The sequence below is a fragment of the Atractosteus spatula genome, chromosome 8 (assembly GCF_055471065.1).
Source record: "Atractosteus spatula isolate fAtrSpa1 chromosome 8, fAtrSpa1.hap1, whole genome shotgun sequence".
Taxonomy (NCBI): Eukaryota; Metazoa; Chordata; class Actinopteri; order Semionotiformes; family Lepisosteidae; genus Atractosteus; species Atractosteus spatula.
In genome coordinates this window covers 54551499-54572745 of record NC_142713.1, presented here as the reverse complement: position 1 = coordinate 54572745, position 21247 = coordinate 54551499, and the positions used below count along the sequence as shown (strand labels likewise).

The 21247-nt window shown below is 45.8% G+C and overlaps 1 protein-coding gene across 1 annotated transcript in view; it reads left to right on the top strand.

Annotated features, from left to right (window-relative positions):
• LOC148829855 (dynein axonemal heavy chain 3-like) overlaps nt 1-14108 on the top strand; it is a 112652-nt gene extending 98544 nt beyond the window's left edge. The window contains exons 57-71 of the mRNA XM_088922626.1: nt 15-273; nt 717-842; nt 1229-1406; nt 1784-1860; nt 2986-3279; nt 4171-4308; nt 4757-5017; nt 5866-5958; nt 8254-8352; nt 8714-8896; nt 9363-9455; nt 10362-10673; nt 11104-11214; nt 11813-11876; nt 12675-14108. Of these exons, the coding sequence (XP_088778752.1) occupies nt 15-273; nt 717-842; nt 1229-1406; nt 1784-1860; nt 2986-3279; nt 4171-4308; nt 4757-5017; nt 5866-5958; nt 8254-8352; nt 8714-8896; nt 9363-9455; nt 10362-10673; nt 11104-11214; nt 11813-11876; nt 12675-12817 (2431 nt within the window). The 3' untranslated portion in view covers nt 12818-14108. The remainder of the gene's footprint in view (nt 1-14; nt 274-716; nt 843-1228; nt 1407-1783; nt 1861-2985; nt 3280-4170; nt 4309-4756; nt 5018-5865; nt 5959-8253; nt 8353-8713; nt 8897-9362; nt 9456-10361; nt 10674-11103; nt 11215-11812; nt 11877-12674) is intronic.
• The last annotated feature ends 7139 nt before the right edge of the window (nt 14109-21247 follow it).

Sequence of the window (21247 nt, the reverse complement as noted above, 5' to 3'; positions counted from 1 at the left end):
GTCTCTCCCTTCAGTGTGTACGAGAGGGTGTGTCGCTCGCTGTTTGAGAGGCACAAGCTGCTCTTCTCCTTCCTGCTGTGTGTGGGTCTGCTGCGGGGCCAGGGGGAAGTCGACCAAGCTGAGTGGGGCTTTTTGCTAACCGGGGGCGTGACCATACAGGCCCTGTCCTCAAACCCCGCCCCCGACTGGCTTCAAGAGCCATCCTGGAGAGAGCTGGTGTGCCTGTCTGCCCTGCCTGCCTTCATTGGACTCCAGGAACACTTTACTGCCAATGCAAGTAACACTCTTTATCTGTTTCAGATTTCAGACACAGGAGTAAGTGTTCAAACTGGGGTGAAGCAATCAGTGGAGTACTGCAGGGATCGGTACTAGGACCACTGCTGTTCCTAATCTTTATACTGTAAATGATCTAGATTCTAGTTAAGTAACTTAGGTTAGTAACTAGTTAGTTAAGTTAGTAATCTAGTTAAGTTTGCAGGTGGTACCAAGCACTGTAGAGGCAGAAAATGACATTCAAAAGGACATAGATAAAATTGGAAGCTGAGCAAACACATGGCAGATGACATTTAATGTAGACAAGCTACTGTACATATGAGTAGCAAAATCATAAACTCTGCATATGAAATGGGAATCGCTGAATTCAAAGAAGCTCCATGACGTGAACTTGAAGTAGAATGTGAGAGGAAGAGGAACCAGCCCTGAGTTCTGTGTTTCAGACGGAGGAGTGGAGGAGGCTGTACGATGCCACCCAGCCCAACCTGCAGCCTCTGCCCACACCGTGGCAGGATGCCCTCTCTCCCTTCCAGAGACTGCTGGTGCTGCGCTGTCTGCGGCCCGACAAGGTACAGCAGGGGCTTGTTTTTGTTGAGTGTTAGAATTGGTTAGATTTTAAAGAAGACTCTTACTTGCTGCAAAGCAGGGGGGGTGACAGCGATTTGTGACTTATGTCCTCCATCCTAACTGTGCTTTTTGTGTAAACTGGACATCACCTCCTTTTGTGCTTCCCGGAGAAGCCTCTTTTCATCCAGTGGTTGTACCAGTGTAATATCCAATCAAGAAATCTGTTTTGGAATGTTTCCTACTCCCTTTAAGTTTTGGATTTGGATTCCTGACCATTTTCCATTCCTCTCCTGCCTATTTCCGTCCTTCTCATTCTGTTCCCCCTCTCTTTCTTTCTTTCTCTCACTGCTCGTCTTTCTGGGTCTCCGTCTTCCTGTCCCTCTGGCAGCTTATACCCGCTATCCTGCAGTTCATTTCTGACCACTTGGGACCGGCCTACGTTGAGCCACCGACCTTTGACCTCCAGCGCAGTTTTGCGGACTCCTCCAACTGTACCCCACTGGTGTTTCTCCTGTCCCCCGGCTCCGATCCCATGGCCGTGCTGCACAGATTCTCACAAGAGCACGGTACGCTCCCCCCTCACCACCCATACTCACCTCTGGCCCACTATGACCCAGTATGCTCTTCTGTCTCCCCCCCAACCCTACTCCTCCACCCCGGTATATCCCCTTATTTCCGCCGTCTCCCTCTCTAAATTTACATTCAGTTGTGTTGGAGAGAAACCTGTTGTCCAAGTCACAGAAATTACAAAAAACGCCAAGCTAACAACAGCAGAAATAAAAACTTCCATTATTCTCTCTGCCCAGTTGTAACCCTAACCTCTCCTGTCTTACTAGCTTATACCCCTCTTCTCCCTTGATCCCCCTCACTCCCTCCCTGCCACCCCATAACTCCTGATCCCTGTACCCCTTTGCGTCACTGTCGCCGCCTGTGTGTGCCGCAGGGCCGGAGGGAGCGGTGCTGTGCAGTGTGTCTCTTGGCCAGGGGCAGGAGCACGTCGCGCGGAGGCTGATGGAGAAGGTCAGTGGGCGACGTCAGTCCCAGTCCGCACTCAATTCCGCCAGTTCAATTCCGACAGCTTTATTGGCGGGACCGATGGATTACAGTGTTGCCAAAGCACATGCAATCGACACAACATCTACAGACATTTACAATACAGACGCATCATAAGACATACAGTAGACATACTGCACAACATACTGTAACGCGTACGGCCACCATTGCAGGTTGTTCGAGCCAGCTTACCAGCACGGTGATGTCACCGCCCTTCCCTGTGAATAGCAGGGACCGCAGCCATCAGGCTGACAGATTTCCCTTTAGCTCAACGGGCTGGGCCCCTGTTAAGTGACGTCGGAGGCCCGGGTTCAAGTCTCCAGGGGTGGGGGGCCGACCTGAGGCGGTAGCAGCGAGGGCGCATACCCACATGAACCCAAGAACGCTACAATACGACACTCTCTCTCAATCTTTCCCAGCTCCTCTGTGTTATCTTATTATCACTCCTTCATTCCTGCTCTATTTGCAGGTTCAAACTGATTCAAACTCAAAGCATGGTTTGCGTTACGTTCCTGCCAGTAAGTACCAGGAGAGGAGTTTAGGATCCTGTGCAGAGATGAAAACCAAGTCCGAAATCCGTAGTCCAATGAGATACAGCCAAAACTTAGGAAAACCACCATCCAAAAAAAAATGGGAAAAACAAGCCAGAAACGAAATCCCAAAGTCACAGACCAGAAGCCGGTAAAATCTGAAAAGTCCGAAAGCCAGTTAAATAAAGATCCAAAGCGGCCAAAAACTAAGTCCTAATTGTTGTAATCACAAAACTAAGTGTTGTCGAGGGGGAAACACGTTCAGAAGCCAGGAATCCACAATCCAAGCTGAAAGCGCTGAGTACAAGGAGAGAATTTCCAAAATACTGAGCAGCTAGTAATCTGCAAGAGCTTCCTAAAACTGGGAAGTGCCGAGGGTGTGGCGATGACCCGGGTGAGTGGTCGGGTGTTCTGGAAAGGTCTACGCCTTCTTAAAGGGACAGTGCGGGATGCCGGGGATGTAACAGTTTGGCGTTTTCCTCTTTACTTGAAGACTGCTCTGTTGATTTCTTTGGTCCCATCTCGGTCTCACCCCGCCTCTGCCCCCTCCTCCTCTCCCCAGGCTGCAGAGGAGGGGAGCTGGGTGGTGTTACAGAACTGCCACCTGGCTGGAGCCTGGCTGGGCGAGCTGGGGGAGCTGTGCGAGGGGCTGCTCTCCGGCCCGCCGCGACCTCAGCCCTCGTTCCGCCTCTGGCTGACCACCTACCCCTGCCCCGCTCTCCCGCCTGCCCTGCTGCGGGACAGTGTGAAGATCACCAGCCAGCCCCCCCGGGGTCTGCGAGCCCGCATGCAGCGCTGCTACACCACCCACCCCATCTCGGACCCCGAGTTCTACAGCAGCTGCAGCAGACAGAGGGTGGGGCCCAGTGACACACGCGCTCACAACCTCTGAGCCCACCAGCAGCAGGACAGGGGTCTCTCGAGCTCTTTCGTGCTCTGCCTGACCCAGTGCTGCCAGACATAAAACAATGAGCAGACAGTTGCTCTTCCAGTACATTTCCAGATATTTAGAGCAATAATAGGGGCAGCACAGTGGGGCAGTAGTTAGTCCTGCAGTGCTGGGGCTCTGGGTTCAATTCCTGGGGTGCTACCTGCATGGAGTTTGTATGTTCTCCCTGTGTTCACATGGGTCTCTTACGTGTGCTGATTTTTCTAGCTCATTAAAAACAGAAAAGGGGGGAGGCAGTGAAAGATGGTCAGGGGTAGAGAGTGAGAACAGAAAAGTGAAGTTGTTTTTAAAATTATAGCCAGGGCTTTAAGTGGCGGAAGTATTGTGGCACAGTGGTTAGCCTTTCTGCCTCGCAGGGCTGGGGGCCTGAGTTTAATTCCTGGGCACAATCTACGTGCAGTTTGTATGTTTTACCCATGTACATGTAGGTTTCCTCCCATGGTCCAAAGACATACTGGTAGGTTAATTAGCCCTGGTGTGAGTGTGTGTTTGTGTGTGTCTGTGTGTGCCCTGCGATGGACTGGCGTCCAGTCCAGGGTGTACCCCTCTTTGTGCCTGTTGCTTGCCGGGATAGGCTCTGGCTCCCCTGCGACCCTCTGTTGGATAAAGTGGTTAGAAAATGAAGAGAAGGAAAGACCAATAGCATACTGCATTGCGGCAGGCTCACTCCCTGACCAGGTCTGCTGTGAGTGCGGTGGAGGATGTGGGGAGGATCCAGGGGTGTTTAGGAGGGGAGGTTTGGGGTTCTGCGCCCTCTTGTTTGCCAGTTTTCCTGCAAGCATCTCTCTCTCTCTGCAGGAGTGGGGGCGGCTGCTGTTCGCACTGTGCTTTTTCCACAGTGTGGTTCAGGAGCGCTGTCAGTACGGCTCTCTGGGCTGGAGCGCACCATATGAGTTCAACGACTCCGACCTCCACATCAGTGCCCGGCAGCTGCAGGTAGGAGGGCAAGTTGGGGAGGACCCTGGGTTTCTAAGAAAGGGCATCTGGGGGTTCTGTACCCACTTGTCCTACTGCATTCCCACAGCATCCCCTTCCAGAAACCTAGAGGGTACACAGGTCCTAGATCCTGAAACAAACAGACTATACTTACAGAACTGGAAGAGGCTACCTATGAAAAAGGCCTTTATGTTGATACATATTCATTTTCTGTATACGGCAGGGAAGGGCACACAAATCATTAGGATAAACAAGAGAATTAGAATTAGAAATTTAGAACTTGAATCGAAGGATGGGATGTGAAGATTGTATAACATGGGACTAAGGCCTCAATTAGAATATTCTGTACAATTGTGGTCACCCGTTATAGTAAAGATAGTGCTGCTCTGAGGTTAGTGTGTTAGTAAAATAAAACCAGTCGATTCCGTTGATTCTTTCCATCCTTCAGATGCTGCTGAGCGAGACTGGCAGGGTGCCGTGGGAAGCTCTGATCTACTTGACAGGAGAGTGTAACTATGGGGGCCGCATCATTGACGACTTCGACCGCCGGCTGCTGCTCTGCCTGCTAAACACCTGCTACTGCCCCCTGCTGCTCAGTGACCACAATTACAGCTTTTCTCCCAGTGGTGTGTACCGCCTACCACCAGAGGGCGGCATTCAAGAGGTCCTGGAGTACATTAAGGGCCTGCCACTGAGTGAACACCCTGAGGTCAGACTCAAGAACATCTTCATTGTCCACTTGGTATAGAATTGTAAACTAGTTATTATCATTTTAAATAAGTAAAAGTGATGATGTTCTACATCAGAGCTTTTTTATTAAATTAAAGATTTACATGTCAGTTTCCATCCCATCTCATGTCTATTTTATTATGAGATTTTGTTCTGGGAAGAGATTCTGATTTCTAAAATTCAGTGGAATTTGAATCTGGACAGATTGCAATGGAGACCTGTGTCAGGGTGCAGCCTGCAAAGCACGAGTGGAATAAACGATTCCATCTCTGGAGCTGAACAAAACACACAGAGCCCTGAAAAATGTCCTTCCAACAAAGTCCTGATCTGTTGAATTGCAAAGGATGAAAACTTTTTAAGTTGAAAATTGTTCATCCCAGGTTCAAATTGGACACTTGCGTGAATGAAACAATTTAAATGTCAGAAAAAATGCCAGAACGATTAAATTCTAAAACATGTGGTTTGCATACGTATTCATGCTCTTAAGTCAATACCTGATGGAAGCATCTTTGGGTGAAACTGCAGCTTAGAGTCTCTTTTTTGTCTCTAACAGTTTTGCATACCATGATAGTGCAGTTTTCACCCCTTTCTTTTCTGCAGACCCTCATAGAATTTGTAGATTAACTTCTTTTTACCTTCCAGGATAAACCTCTGCTCGCCTCTTTTGACTCTATAGCCATCTCATCGAGAATGACTGTAACTGACATTGGTGGCGTGAGTGAGCGATAGTGTTTGAAACGCCTCGCTCTGGTACTAAGTGGTACTAAGGGTGTAAGTGACGGATAGCACAGTCCGCTGAGGCCTCATTCCAGTCTTGCGTGTTTCCAGGTGTTTGGTCTGCATGAGAATGCCAGCATCGCCAAGGAAACGAAAGAGACCAGCCAGCTGTTTGAGAGCATCCTGGGCACGCTGCCCAGGGAGGTGAGAGTACAAGAGGACTCTTTATTACCGATTCCCCCCTCTTTATTTCAACAGATTTACACACACGCTGGTAAAACAAAAGGCGTTCAAGGTAATAACTTGTCTTGCTTCCGGTGTTGCTGGAATGAGCTCAAACACTAACACACACACACAACCACCACTAACACTGGCAGACCTCTTTTTTTACTAAATAAACCACGAGTGCACACTTTTCTGACAATTAATGCAGTGATTGTCTTGCATGCAGTCAAATAACTGTATTTAACAAGTGTTTGAGGCCCTATATGGCGGCCTCTAGTGGCACGTCTGTGGTTATTGCAGCGTTTCCCAGGTTTCTACTTTCCCCCAGAGTGAAAAGACATGCTGGTGTTGTCCCATAGAGGGTGTACCCTGCCTTTCGCCTGTTGCTTGCCAAGATACGCCTTGGCTCCTTCGCGAGCCTGAATTGGAAGAAGCGGATGGAAAATGGAGGAATGATTTGTTGCATACTGTATATTGCATCAGTGCTGTGTGCCATGTATAGTGTCCATGGTCGAGAGTCCAGTGTGTTTCTGTGTGCAGTGTCTGTGCTGTGAGTGTGCTATCGTCCGCAGGTCAGTACTGTGTGTCGTGTGTTGTCCAGTGTGTTTCTGTGTGCAGTGTCTGTGCTGTGAGTGTGCTATCGTCCGCAGGTCAGTGCTGTGTGCCATGTATAGTGTCCATGGTCGAGAGTCCAGTGTGTTTCTGTGTGCAGGGTCTGTGCTGTGAGTTTCTTGTGTGCGCAGGTCAGTGCTGTGTGTCGTGTGTTGTCCAGTGTGTTTCTGTGTGCAGTGTCTGTGCTGTGAGTTTCTTGTGTGCAGGGTCTGTGCTGTGAGTGTGCTATCGTCCGCAGGTCAGTGCTGTGTGCCATGTATAGTGTCCATGGTCGAGAGTCCAGTGTGTTTCTGTGTGCAGGGTCTGTGCTGTGAGTGTGCTATCGTCCGCAGGTCAGTACTGTGTGTCGTGTGTTGTCCAGTGTGTTTCTGTGTGCAGGGTCTGTGCTGTGAGTGTGCTATCGTCCGCAGGTCAGTGCTGTGTGTCGTGTGTTGTCCAGTGTGTTTCTGTGTGCAGTGTCTGTGCTGTGAGTTTCTTGTGTGCAGGGTCTGTGCTGTGAGTGTGCTATCGTCCGCAGGTCAGTGCTGTGTGCCATGTATAGTGTCCATGGTCGAGAGTCCAGTGTGTTTCTGTGTGCAGGGTCTGTGCTGTGAGTGTGCTATCGTCCGCAGGTCAGTACTGTGTGTCGTGTGTTGTCCAGTGTGTTTCTGTGTGCAGGGTCTGTGCTGTGAGTGTGCTATCGTCCGCAGGTCAGTGCTGTGTGTCGTGTGTTGTCCAGTGTGTTTCTGTGTGCAGTGTCTGTGCTGTGAGTTTCTTGTGTGCGCAGGTCAGTGCTGTGTGTCGTGTGTTGTCCAGTGTGTTTCTGTGTGCAGTGTCTGTGCTGTGAGTTTCTTGTGTGCAGGGTCTGTGCTGTGAGTGTGCTATCGTCCGCAGGTCAGTGCTGTGTGCCATGTATAGTGTCCATGGTCGAGAGTCCAGTGTGTTTCTGTGTGCAGGGTCTGTGCTGTGAGTGTGCTATCGTCCGCAGGTCAGTACTGTGTGTCGTGTGTTGTCCAGTGTGTTTCTGTGTGCAGGGTCTGTGCTGTGAGTGTGCTATCGTCCGCAGGTCAGTGCTGTGTGTCGTGTGTTGTCCAGTGTGTTTCTGTGTGCAGTGTCTGTGCTGTGAGTTTCTTGTGTGCGCAGGTCAGTGCTGTGTGTCGTGTGTTGTCCAGTGTGTTTCTGTGTGCAGTGTCTGTGCTGTGAGTTTCTTGTGTGCAGGGTCTGTGCTGTGAGTGTGCTATCGTCCGCAGGTCAGTGCTGTGTGCCATGTATAGTGTCCATGGTCGAGAGTCCAGTGTGTTTCTGTGTGCAGGGTCTGTGCTGTGAGTGTGCTATCGTCCGCAGGTCAGTACTGTGTGTCGTGTGTTGTCCAGTGTGTTTCTGTGTGCAGTGTCTGTGCTGTGAGTTTCTTGTGTGCGCAGGTCAGTGCTGTGTGTCGTGTGTTGTCCAGTGTGTTTCTGTGTGCAGTGTCTGTGCTGTGAGTTTCTTGTGTGCGCAGGTCAGTGCTGTGTGTCGTGTGTTGTCCAGTGTGTTTCTGTGTGCAGTGTCTGTGCTGTGAGTTTCTTGTGTGCAGGGTCTGTGCTGTGAGTGTGCTATCATCCGCAGGTCAGTGCTGTGTGTCGTGTGTTGTGCAGGGTGTTTCTGTGTGCAGGGTCTGTGCTGTGAGTGTGCTATCGTCCGCAGGTGAGTGCTGTGGGCAGGTCTTCTTGTGAGCTGGTGGCGGAGCTGGCTGCTGACATCTTGTCCCGTATACCTCCTGCCTTCAACACTGACGACATCGCGGTGAGAGGCTTCATCCCTCTGTCATTAATGCTGCGGTACACTACCACTGATCAAACATAATATTAAGTATATTATTACCACTTCTATTAGAGGTAGGAACCTGCAGTATTTCAAGCTTAAATGCAATGATCTAACAGTCCAAATCTTTGTGTTGCCAGTCAAGTCAGGGCAAAGAAAAAGCAAAAAAGTCTACAGTTACTGGGCAGGGCTACAGCAAATTGCAACTAATTATTTGAGAGACTGCTTAATCTCAGTAGCTTCTCATTAAAACAATGTGAGACTGAAGAGAAATCTTCAGTCTGTTTCTCTAACTTTCCAACTGTCCCATTCTCGGTCCCTCCCCCCGTCTTCCTGTGTCCAGCGGCGCCTCCCCCCTCGGCACGCCGAGTCGATGAACGCGGTGCTCACGCAGGAGCTGGGGCGGTTCAACCAGCTGACGGGCACAGTGCGGGACAGTCTGACACAGCTGGGCCACGCGCTGAGGGGACAGACGCTCATCACCCCTGAGCTGGAGGACACCTCCAACAGCCTGCTGCTGGGCAAGGTGCCCTGCCCTCCACTGCCCCTGACCCCTGACCCCCGACCCCCGACCCCCGACCCCTGACATTCTGTACTTGGCTGGGCGTTCCCACAGCATTCTTGTGTTGTTTTGGGGATCACTATTATGTATCCAGGCTCATGTGAGGAGACTACAGTATCCCAATCCTCAACCTAAGACTCCTACCTCCGGCCCTAAACCTAAAACTGTCTCAGTATAAATCAATACTGGTTGTTCTGCCCAAAGCTCCAGTGACTCCAAAACACTCCTGCTGGGGCAGAGGCCACTGTTGCCCATGTTTTTTAGCATTTGAATTTCACATGAACATTTCTTGATTTTTTTTCATGTTTTTGTTTGTTTTCCCTGTTTAATTTTCTCCCTCTCCCGTTCACTCCGAGTACTGAGCGTGGGAAGAGCACTAGCGCTGATGTGATGATGAGTGGTGACTCCCTCTTCCTCCCTCTGTGTCCAGGTGCCAGCCCTGTGGTCTGCCCGCTCATACCCATCTCTCAAGCCCCTGGGCAGCTACATCGCTGACCTGCTGCAGCGGCTCCAGTTCTTCCAGGTACGACCTGACCCCAGTGGCATGGGAAACACAGAGTGAGGACAGATGGCTTGCATTGCTTGGGACACCAGTGGTTTCTGGGTTTTCTTCCCATCAAGCTTTGATTATGTCATTGCAACCCTAGTTTGAAGTTTATTAGAGCTTCCAGAAAGTTACTGGCTTCCACTTAGCTATGAAATCTTCAGAAGAGCACAAGCTTCTACAACATTCATGAGTGATGTGTTCCATGCTCTCACAATCCTTTAGGTGAAGAAATATGTCCTGTTCTCATTTTTAAATGCACATCCCCATAGCCCTCCCCCTGGTTCATGTTTCAGTGATGACTCTGAAGAAATTCATTGGGTTGTCATTGCTCTTCTATGATAATAAAAAACTGTGCAGTTTGTTGTGATTCCAGTCAAGTGTGTTAACAGTACAGTTATGTGCAGTGCCCTGTGATTCCAGTCAGGTGTGTTAACAATACAGTTGTGTGCAGTGTGTTGTGATTCCAGTCAGGTGTGTTAACAATAGTTGTGTGCAGTGTGTTGTGATTTCAGTCAGGTGTGTTAACAGTACAGTTATGTGCAGGCCCTGTGATTAAAGTCAGGTGTGTTAACAGTACTGTTGTGTGAAGTGTGTTGTGATTCCAGTCAGATGTGTAAACAGTACTGTTGTGTGCAGTGCCCAGTGATTATAGTCAGGTGTGTTAACAGTAAAGTAATGTGCAGTGCCCAGTGGTTATAGTCAGGTGTGTTAACAGTACAGTTGTGTGCAGTGCCCTGTAATTACAATCAGGTGTGTTAACAGTACAGTTGTGTGCAGTGCCCTGTGATTATAGTCAGGTGTGTTAACAGTACAGCTATGTGCAGTGTCCTGTGATGACAGTAAAGTTATGTGCAGTGCCCTGTGTGTGTTTTTGTTTTCCAGAGCTGGGTGGACAGAGGTCTTCCCTCGGAGTTCTGGATCTCTGGGTTCTATTTTCCTCAGGCTTTCCTGACAGGGGCCCTACAGAACCATGCACGCCGCCACCACCTGCCGGTAGACCAGCTGAGCTTCAGCGTGGCAGTGACACGTCGAGAGAGAGAGTCGGTAGCAAGCACAGAGACAGAAACGGAGAGCCAGGGAGATACTGTCGTTAATAAAGAAAGTGAAGGAGACAGTGACACCAACAGGTGCCCAAAGATTCAGGAAGAAACTGTGACTGATCCTGAGAGTGATTCCACCAACCTCTCTGATCAGGTAGGAATTAATACTCACATACTGTTTCGCAGAACTACAACTTGTTCACATGAACAGCTCATGTTATGACAAAACTGATAGCACTAAAGTATTTCACTTTGTTTTCTCCTCATAAATTTTACTCTCTTTTCTAGATGATAGCCTTCATTTAATCGTTACTGATAACTTTGAGAATTTGTTGCAGAAATTTGAGGCTTGTTTTGAAAATCTAAAGTAGGTTATGTTCTCTTGCACATGAATATTATCCATTACTATGTTGACCTCCAACTAACTCCATACTGCCTTCTTAATTCCATAATTTTCTCATTATGAGAGCACAAAAATATCTACGAATAAAAGGTTCTTTTTGTGTATACATATATACTCCCAATAGATTTGTATGTACTGTTACAATCTCTTTCCATATACTGTATATATTTCTCTTTCCCAGAACTATGGTGTACATATCTATGGGCTGTACATGGAGGGAGCTCGCTGGGATCGGGAGAGGGGAGCAGTAGGAGAGTCTCTACCAAAAATCCTGTACGATTGCCTGCCTGTTGTATCTTTTCAGAGAAAGCCTGGACACCAGACCTGGCTAGTGGTAACTATGTAAGTAAATGAAATGTAGAGAACAGTGGGAGAGGTCCTGAGCTGATATACTGTATATACATACCTATAATTCGTGGAGTGTTATCAGCCTGGAGTTCCCATATTCTTGCAGTATTCACATGAGTTGTCTTCAGGTGTTCTGCTTTCCTCCCACGGTCAAAAGACATGCTGGTAGGTTAATTACCTTCTGGGAAAATTGGTCTTGTTGTGAACTCTTGTGTATTTGTCTGCCCTGTCATGGACTGGTGTTCCATCCAGGGTGTACCCTGCCTTGCAACTGTTGCTTGCTGGGATAGGCTCCAGAATTGGATAAAGAAAATGCAGGGATGGATAGATCTGTATGACCAGAGCTGCCACCACAGTTCTTCTGTGGCCTGACTGTGTCAAGAAGCCTACCTTGCAAGAAGTCACACCACAGAGCCAAACCGGGAACTGACCTTTTCCTTGTTTCTCAGTTTGAACTGTAACAAAGCGGTAGGGCAAGGCAAATACACAAATATTTAATAAATGGCACCTATTCTGCTGTCTTCCTTAACCCTGTGCTTCAGATATGGCTGCGGCCCCATGAAAGGTCCAGCCTGACCGAAACTGACCAGGTGTACATCTGCCCAGGTACAGCGTGCAGCCTTCACTCTCCCACTCCACACTGCCACTGAGTCTTCCTTAGCCCTGCCCACACTCCCACTGAAATCTTCCCCATTCCCTAAGTCAGGAATCACCAACTCTTGTAGGTCTTACAGAGCAACATTCTGAACCACTTTCTGAAGACATGGAACAATTCAAACTCATTCTAATGTAGGTGACGTGTCAATTTATATATTTTAATTGGAGACCAAAATCGGAGTACCTTTGAGCCCTAAAGGGCCAGAGTTTTCCTGATTGCACAGAATTCTTGCTTAATTCATCAGTAGCTTAGAGTTAAAAAAAGAGTTAAAAACAGGTGATTTGTAAGATGAAGGCTTACAGCCTCAGGGACAAGCGCTGGAGACCAGTGCTCTACCCAGAAAAACAATTAAGTGATGCGAGATAGTATTACACACACTCAAGGGCTTCAGCAGGACATAAATTCTCCTGCTATTTCTTCTCCCTCTTTTCTGTTACTGCTCTCTCTCCTCTTTCTCCCTTGCTCTTCTTCTCTCTGTTTCTTTTAGGACATAAACTGTGTGTCTCCTTTTCCCTTGCTCCTCTTTTTGTCTTGTACTGGAAAAATAAGTAGGTCTCAGTCTTAAACTATACCTGCTTGTATCAGTCGCTGACTTGTGGTGATATATTCTACATGAAGCTGGCGTTCTGCAATCTTGATACTAACACGATGGTCTCATTCCTTTCCCTTTCTCTTCTTTCTCCCTTTCCCAATCCTCTTCACCCCCTCCATCTCCTGCCTTCCTCACTCTCTTCTTCTCTGTGCAGTGTATCAGACCGCTGAGCGTGGTGGTCAGTCCTACCCAGGCCGGTGCAGTAACCTGGTGCTGACCCTGTCCCTGCCATCCCAGGAGCCACCCAGTCACTGGGTGAGACGGGGTGTCGCCTGCCTGTGCCAGCTGCACTACTGACAAGCAGTCCTGCTCCATCTTTTTAAAATGAAAATCTAGCTAGAGGCAAGTACAGAAATAAGATCATTAGGCCCTCTAATGGGAATTTTCAGTCCAATGCCCTTGTATGGTGACATCGTGATGTAGGATGAAACATTAAATGAAGTTTTGACTACTTTTGTCATTTCAGATCCCACAGCTCTGTCATGAAGGGTTTGGGTGTTACCCCAGTGCCCTGTCTAATCTCCTTTCTGGGCTTGTACAATCCTACATATACAGTATGTGACAAGGCCTATCCTGAGCTAGGGTAGCTAAAAGCTCTCAACAGGACAGCATGCATTGCAGGGTGCAGCGTGCAGATTGGAGCAGCGGTGCCAGTCATGAACAGAACCCTCATAGCTGTCATACCAATCTTGGTCAATTTTGGGGCTATCCACATAGTGCTGAGAGGTATCACTGCACCATTCATATCATGTCCAAGTGCCTGGGGCTTAGGTCCAGTCTATGGTGGGAGGCACTATCACTCCCTCTTGATGCCCTGCCTCCCTACCCATATTAGAAAGCTGGTCCTATTGCCCTTATGAATTCCTTCTCTTCCCCAAAGCTTCTCAGCATTTTGGAAAGGACTTAGGTGCTGTTACAACATTGCCATTTGTCACCAAAACTCTTCTATTATGCTTTAAAAAATAAGATGAGAAAAAGAAATAAATCTGGAGTAATTATGTATTTTTCCACAGCAGAGTTCTTGCAGATTTTGTCACCTTTCTGACAGACAGTATCTTCAACAATGGTGGTTTCAAGGGTCTGCTCACATAACCACCCACAATGGCCACAAATATGTGAAGTTCAGGACAATGTGTTCAGGTTACAACACAGGAACCACCACTAGCAGCATGCACATCCTTTATATACCCACAAAATACCCAACACAAAGGTACAAATTAAATCCTCAACCTTTCATCAATTATCCAATAATTCAGTAACTTACCCCCAGTGTGGCTATTTAATAGCATTAGTGGCATTCTAGCATTCTAGTGGCAGGTCAGCTGTAAGTGCAACCCTTTCTTAAAATGGCCTTCTAACAACTTTTTAATAGTATTCAGTGGAAAACAATTCTTTCTTGTAAATGTAAAAATTATTTTCCTGGAGAACCATATTTTATACAAGCACCACATAAATGATAAAATTATGACTCTAGACCTGGATTGATAAAATAAGAAATTATGAATTTAAGGTAATCCCCAAAACCTAGCTCACATACCAGAAAGGTTGCATATTTGAGATACTTAATAAAGAGTTTAACAACTTGAAAGTGGTCAAATAATTTTGGTTACCACCATTTTTCCTTCTGTAACTTTTTAATTTTTTTTTTTTGCTTTATATCAAGTTCTTTATGAACAGGCACCGTACAGGAAATGAGCTTGTTGTTCACCAAATGTTTCTTTTTGCTATGTTTGGGGGAAAAAATGGGTTTACTTTAAAAAAAGTGTCATGATTGGGATCTGGCCCCTAGAGGGCGCTCTGTTGCCCATTCCATATCCTAAAGTATCTAATTCGTTGGAATTCAGGCCGACACCTTTAGCCTATCCGGGTGTGCATGACTCTCACGTTGTGTTGGATACCTATCTATTTAAGCCTAGTGCTCCCTATGCTCTGGGCCCGGCGCTGTCAGACTCATGCCTTGGGACAAGGCCGACCCCAGGCATTCCGAGCCCTGAGCCTTTGGACTACTAGTAATCACTCTCGTGAACCTTGCACCAAGCTTCATTTCCTGTTCCTGTATGCGTGGATTCCTTTCTTGGTCCTGGAAATACTTAACCCAAGTTCCTGAAATTGTGAAGGATGGATCTCCTGGTTCTTGGGATTTTGGACTATATCCTGGTTGCGCTCGTGGATCTGGTTTGGCTTTGCATGTATTGACTGAGTATTCCTTTGAATCATTAGTCACGGACTGTCACCTGTCCACTGTGTCTGCACGATTAAACCCTTGTGTGTCCTCCTGATATCTGATTCAAGCCTGATTCTGCCCAAGTTTGGTACTCCCGCCATGCATAGGGTCCTACCTACGATCACCCCATGATCCGAATTGTGACACAAAGAGAGAATATTTTTAACCTCAGAATAAAGTATTTGATCGTCTGTTTGTTATATGGAAGTGTGAATTAATTTCTCAATGTGTGCTTTTTTTGCAATGAAATGCAGCTTTTCCAATTAAAATACACATGATTCTGATTAATCATTTTATGTATAACATTGTTTATAGAGGCAAATATGGACCATTACAATTCATTGCCAGGTGGAATTAATCACCAACAAATCAAGGACTGGGGACAAAATCTGTTAGTGTTTAGAATACAATTTTCTCATTTAAAGATTATTCACTACAGTACACTTTTAAACTATAGAGTGTTAATGTATATAGAGATACCCTAGAACAGTGTTCTGCATGTATGTCAAACTAGTTAGTTTGAAGGTTCATGGGCATCTCATTACTGAAGCACCAAACATTCAGAACTGCTTGGCAGCTTGGTCTGATCCCATTTTAGGGGATCTTCAATGCATTCAGTTGCCTCCTTCCTCTGATACATGCACACCCTTTGTCAATCTTTCTCCACTCATCCTCTGCACATTCTTAACGATTTTTGCAGCTACACAATTTTCCAGTGCACACATGCAGCGCATGTTCTTAGCCAGGCACATGCACTCCAGCAATGCACATCAGATGTTTCATTTCAGCAGCAGAGATCTTTGACTGCTGTGCTTCATTAATAGGCCCAGATTTCACAACCACACGTGAACGATTTTGTACAATTATTTAGCAAAACTGAACTTTGGCCTCAGTTGTCACCCTGCCTCAGAGAATTGCTTGAGAACTGCAACATTGTGCACACAAGAGTTCACCCACCTTCTTATTGCTTCCCTCACTCTCCTGATACAAACTCGTGCACTGCTCTCCAGCTCTGCGCATATTAAAGATCTTCTCTAAGCGACGTGCTCCAGAAGGCAGTGGGAAATGACCTCCCAGCCTTTGCCACCTGACGAGTTGGTGGAAGAAGAACGGTCACGTGACAGTTTAAAATACAGGAAGCAGAAGCTTCCTGAGCGCTGCATCTGCTGTATAAATGGGAGCTCTGGTCCTCTATTGTGTGCATAGAGAGAGAAATCTCGGAGAGAAATCAAATCAGTAATTAATTAGGGACTAAAACAAAAGGGTCAATTTCAACGAATAAAAGAAGCATAGCTGCAGGTTTTTTTCATACTTGTTAAGCACTATAATAAAAATGAATATGGTAATAAGTCTCGATTGCAACAAACCTTTCATGATAGTCTCCAGGTGCGTATTAAAAGCTTCCCAATTGCAACAAACTCCAAACACAGCTACCTCTTACTTGTTCCTGACATAGCATAGCTAAATTAAATTGCTGAACAGTATAGATGTAGCCACATACAGTAGTTAGGAAACTAAAAATAGTGAAGTGATTATTTGAATCAATACCACATTAAACATTTGAGGCACTATAGTGAGCAAAATACATCTAATTAGAAATCTTTCAACTATATTCAACTATTTAAGAGTATCTAAAATGTAATGCCATCACACACAATGGAATTTTAAAAACATATTTATTTGTCCTTAAAATGAAGCAGTGAAGTGATTGATTTTAATGCCCCCGTGACAATCCATGCTGGTCTTAAATGGCGTGATGTTCCCAGGTAAGTGAAATTGAACTACAGTATGTGTTGTTGGTACGGATTTCCATCCATCAGTAAACTGGTTTCACATCTGAAATCGACCACCTGTATATTAGATCCCATCCCCACCACTTAATTTCAGTCCTGCTTCACTTCTCTCTGCCCTGTTGTCCTCAATGTAATAAATGAATCCTTTAGCACTGGTGTTGTACCAACGGTCCTTAAAACTGCTGCCATCACCCCCGTGCCAAAAACGCCTAACATGGCTCTGGACAATGTTACCTTGTACCTTGTTTCTGTCTTGATGCCTTTGTACTACATGTAGTCTTATAAATTGCTGGCTAATCCAGACCTCCCTCTTAAAAAATAAAATTAAAGTTTAATTCAACAATAGTTAACTTGCTGATGGTGGGCATTTGACGGGATTTAGTCCTGAGCAGGGCATTATGACTTAGGTTACTGAACTGTACACAGCTGACTCTCTTACTCAAATTATGTCAACTTTTTTGCATATTTTATTTTTGTACTGTACCACTGTGTTTCTCCCTCTCTATACATTTTCAGTAAGTGAAAAGAGAAACAGCAAGGTTTTAAAAATGAGCTGATGAGGAGAATTACATGCATTGCACCATTTGTGCAAATTCCAAGTTGTGAAAGACAAATTGTTTCTGTAAAGAAATTGTTATTAACAATAACAATAATGAATAACAATCATTGGGCTAAAAGTGTCAAAACACGAAATGCAGAATTGTGGTATCAAATCTTGCCTGAGGAATTGGGGACTGCTAAAGTCAAAGCTATCCAAGTGCCAGAAATCAAGCAAAGCTGTCAGTGAACTGAAACATCATGCAGATTTACGAAACTGAGAAGAGCTTGAATGAATCGGCCATTGAAAAAGCTAAACGTCTTATGTCAGTGGAAAGACAGTGACAATAGTTTCCCAGAATGCTACTGAACTAGGCAGTTACGATCTACAATTCTATAGATGTGGGATATTCCCTGGCCTTTGTAAGGACACATCTCTCATAGGCCAATGCAGACAAACAGGGGAGGGTGTTCAAGCACTACTGCTTCTAATAAACAGTGTGTCCAGGATTTCTCATGCTATAGCAAGTGAGGTCCTAGAACGTGATCATCACGGCTCCAGGCAGGCAGTTTGGCATCAGTCACTGTAAGTGGAGCTCCGTAGTGTAGTGGGCACTCCTGCCCAGCCCAGCACACTATGGACATCCCCGTGTGGATTGTCCTGCACAACAATTAGCACCTCATCCTGCACAATGGCGCCACTTTTGCTGAGATCCACCCATTTATTAATCCACTTTATCCCATACTGGATCGCAGGAGAGCTGAAGCCTAGCCCAGCAAGCAACAGGTGCAAGGCAGGATACATCCTGGACAGGACGCCAGTCCATTGCTGAACACACACAGACACACAAACTCACAACTAGGGCCAGAGGTCAATTCGCCTACCAGCATGTCTTTGTACTGTGTACTGTGGGAGGAAACCTACATCAACACGGGAAGAACATACAAACTCCATGCAGATGGCACCCCAGGAATTGAACAAGGGCCCCAGTGTTGTGAGGCAGTAATGCTAACCACTGTGCCATCCTTGCTGAGATCCATCAGGGTGAAAACCATGATTCATCACTACAGAGAACATGGCTGGTGACTCTACCTGAGGTGACTTACAGTAGTGTAGCCCCTGAAATACAGATAGGGATTTAAAATACAGTTTGTATTGCTGTGTATTTATTGTAACTACCCAGGTTTAGATACAACAGCTACAGGCACATCAGAAAAGATCATTACAATGATGCAGATGACTTTTTTTCACTTCACTGACTTCCCTTGTGCCAGTGCTGTTTTCTCATCTTCATTGTTGGCATTGAGGAACTTCTTATGCAACATAAACAATTCTGAAAACCTCTTTAAAACTAGACCACAAACCTCTGCATTTTCAATTGCACTTCTCACTGAATTTTTATAACTGCCACTCATAAAATGTTGAACCATTTTATATTTGCAGAAGTTAATTATTTCTTTTGAGTATATTTAAGAAATACGTGTACATTTTCAGAATTGTTAAGGCACGGTTTGCCTCTATTTTGATAACTATTGGACTTCTGATTGCATCCTAAAAATCTGGAGACAATAGTCCTTCGTCTTCTCTGCCCCTCTGCTGTTGTTAAGTCAACGTCATTATGTGGCATAAAATTCTAAATAAAAAAGTTTTAAAGTGTGATAAAAAGTTACAATATCTCCAATCAGCATTTTATCGTTTTTCACCAAGAACGCGTTTGGGAGCCAAAAACGCACAAATGCTAAACTGTAGAGTTCAAGTAAATATTAGAGGTTAGGCTACCAGTCCGAGTACATGTTTAAGTGCTTTAAACTTACATTTTTATAATCCAATTTTTTCATTCATTGATATTTCAAATGAAAGTGAAACCGACTTCATATTATACATTTTCCCTTAAAATGTAGGGTTATAAGTTTAAAATACCTTAAAGTAGGTTTAATATGCACTACAGTACGTACGAATACAAGATTAATAGTAAAAAGTAGTACAACCCACCTCGTTTCCTTGGCCGAATCCTGCTCATTCTTCTTTTGGAATCCTCGTACCCTGGGTGATAATTCCCCTGTCTTCTGTTTTAAGTGTCAAGGTTATGGGAAGCAAACTTCTAAATAAGATACCACACACCGAAAAGGGTGTCACAACTTCTTCTATCGGAGTTTGCCCGCAGTTTTCCATCCGGCAACAGTCTTGTTTAAACGCGTTGTTTGAAATACGTCCTAAATAAGGACCAATGTAAATAAAGAAAATGTAATGTTCAGCAACTACTTTATTCGTTAATTGATATTGTGCACCTGAACAACATTAAAGAATCTACCTTTTGTTGAAAACTCGCACTTTCATTAATGAAAACATGCAGTACTAGTCACGGGTCTATGTGGGAACACTCTTGCTGTTTAAAATGAGCTGCTCACTATTTTAACCCCGGCATTCTGCATTTTGAAAACAGAAGTTTAATGTCTTATATCTGAGCTGAAAAAAAACGCGCGGATTTCCGACCGGGGCAGACTGCCGTTTATCTTCAACTGTACACTGTGAAACGGGAGTATATCTAGGAATACGACTGTAGGCGAATTGCGTGAGGACCAAACTGATTACTATCGTATGAAAAAAAATTGACAAGTGTCGTGTTGAGCTGTCTTTCCTTTTTCATTCTTTCTTATCTTGTCCCCGTATTCCAGGTAATGTTCACATCCGACACGTCGCCCCTTCCTGCATAGTAATTGATAAGTCTCGAGGTAAACTGTGATTCAGAGATCTATGCTATCGCGTTAAACAGGTAGCCAAAGAGCGAGCAGGGAGACAGGAATCTGCATGCACAGCCTCTGCAGACTGGAAGTGGGTCAATTGTATTTTATTTGCAGTTTATTAACCTCCAGGAAAAATTACTTTTGCTTACTGGACATCAGCTGAGTTGTGCTAGGTCCCAGGAGGGAGAAATCTTTGTGTTGATGGGTGTTGGCTTTACTGAGGTATCACTGTAAATGGGCCCCATCATGACCAAGTTGTATTTTACAAGTGAAATAAAATCCCAAATTTGTGACTAGAAACAAAATGCAAATATTCAGATGAAGCAACTTCTTAGGCCAGTTAAGGCTTCAATTATCTAATATCTAATTAATATGGGTTTCTTAACTCGAGGAACTCCTGGGAAACAGGGCTGTTTCTGATGCAGACGCGGAGGGTGATAGTGCTCAGTGACACAGCAGCAGAGCGGTCAGACAGCAGTGCAAGGGGACATTTACAGCAGTCTTACAAAACAAAATGATTACAATACAGGATGCGTGTATACATTTTCCAGTGCATGCTCCTTATTCTAGTGTGTTTTGCACTCTGGGGCTACCATAAGTATGGGTCCATGACAATTCAATGCCAGGTACCAACAAATAATTGCCTCGGACTGGGGACAGAATCTATTAGTGTTTAGAATACAGTTTCCCTAGTGTAACGATTGTTCACTACAGTAGAATTTTTACATGACAGGGCAAAAGCATTACTTCGTTAGTCTGAGCTCTGTGAGGATTCCTTTGGTCTTGGGCTCTGACTGGGACCACTTCCTGTGGATCTCCTGACCCAGGGCTCCAGGAATTGAGAGGATACTAAGGACCCTAAGGTGACTAAGGTCACCCGTTCCTAGCAGATATTTCCCCCGGTTGATACAGAGGGCGTCTGGGTATCCAATTCCATTCGAACCTGGGCGCTTCCCTCAGAGTAAGGACACTGGGAGTCTCAGATGACAGCACACTCCTGGTTTGATCTCGGAGGAGACGGCCGACTGAGGCGTGCACCCTGAATCACCGGCTCCTGGGCCCTCCGCCTGGATCACCGGGTGGGGGTTTTATTCCTCGCCAGCTTTCAGGGAGACCCCTCCTCTCAGAGGAGCCTTCGGGGAGAAGCTCAGCTGTGATCCCTAGTGAGTCTCTCTCTGTTCAGCGCAATGGTCTTCATCCCTGGCTTCTCAAGAGGACTGCGCCCCAGGACCCGTGTGGTCCCCTTTTTAAAGGGAAGTGAGCTACTGATCGGAAAATAATACACTATGAACCCGACTGTGTTTGAAAGTTGCTGCTGTGTACCAACATTTGAATAGCAGCAGTAAAACCGAGATACCCGAGACGAAAAAGAATAGACCCAAATAATAGACCTAAATAGAATAGGTGCTCTAAACCAGCAGCAGAAAT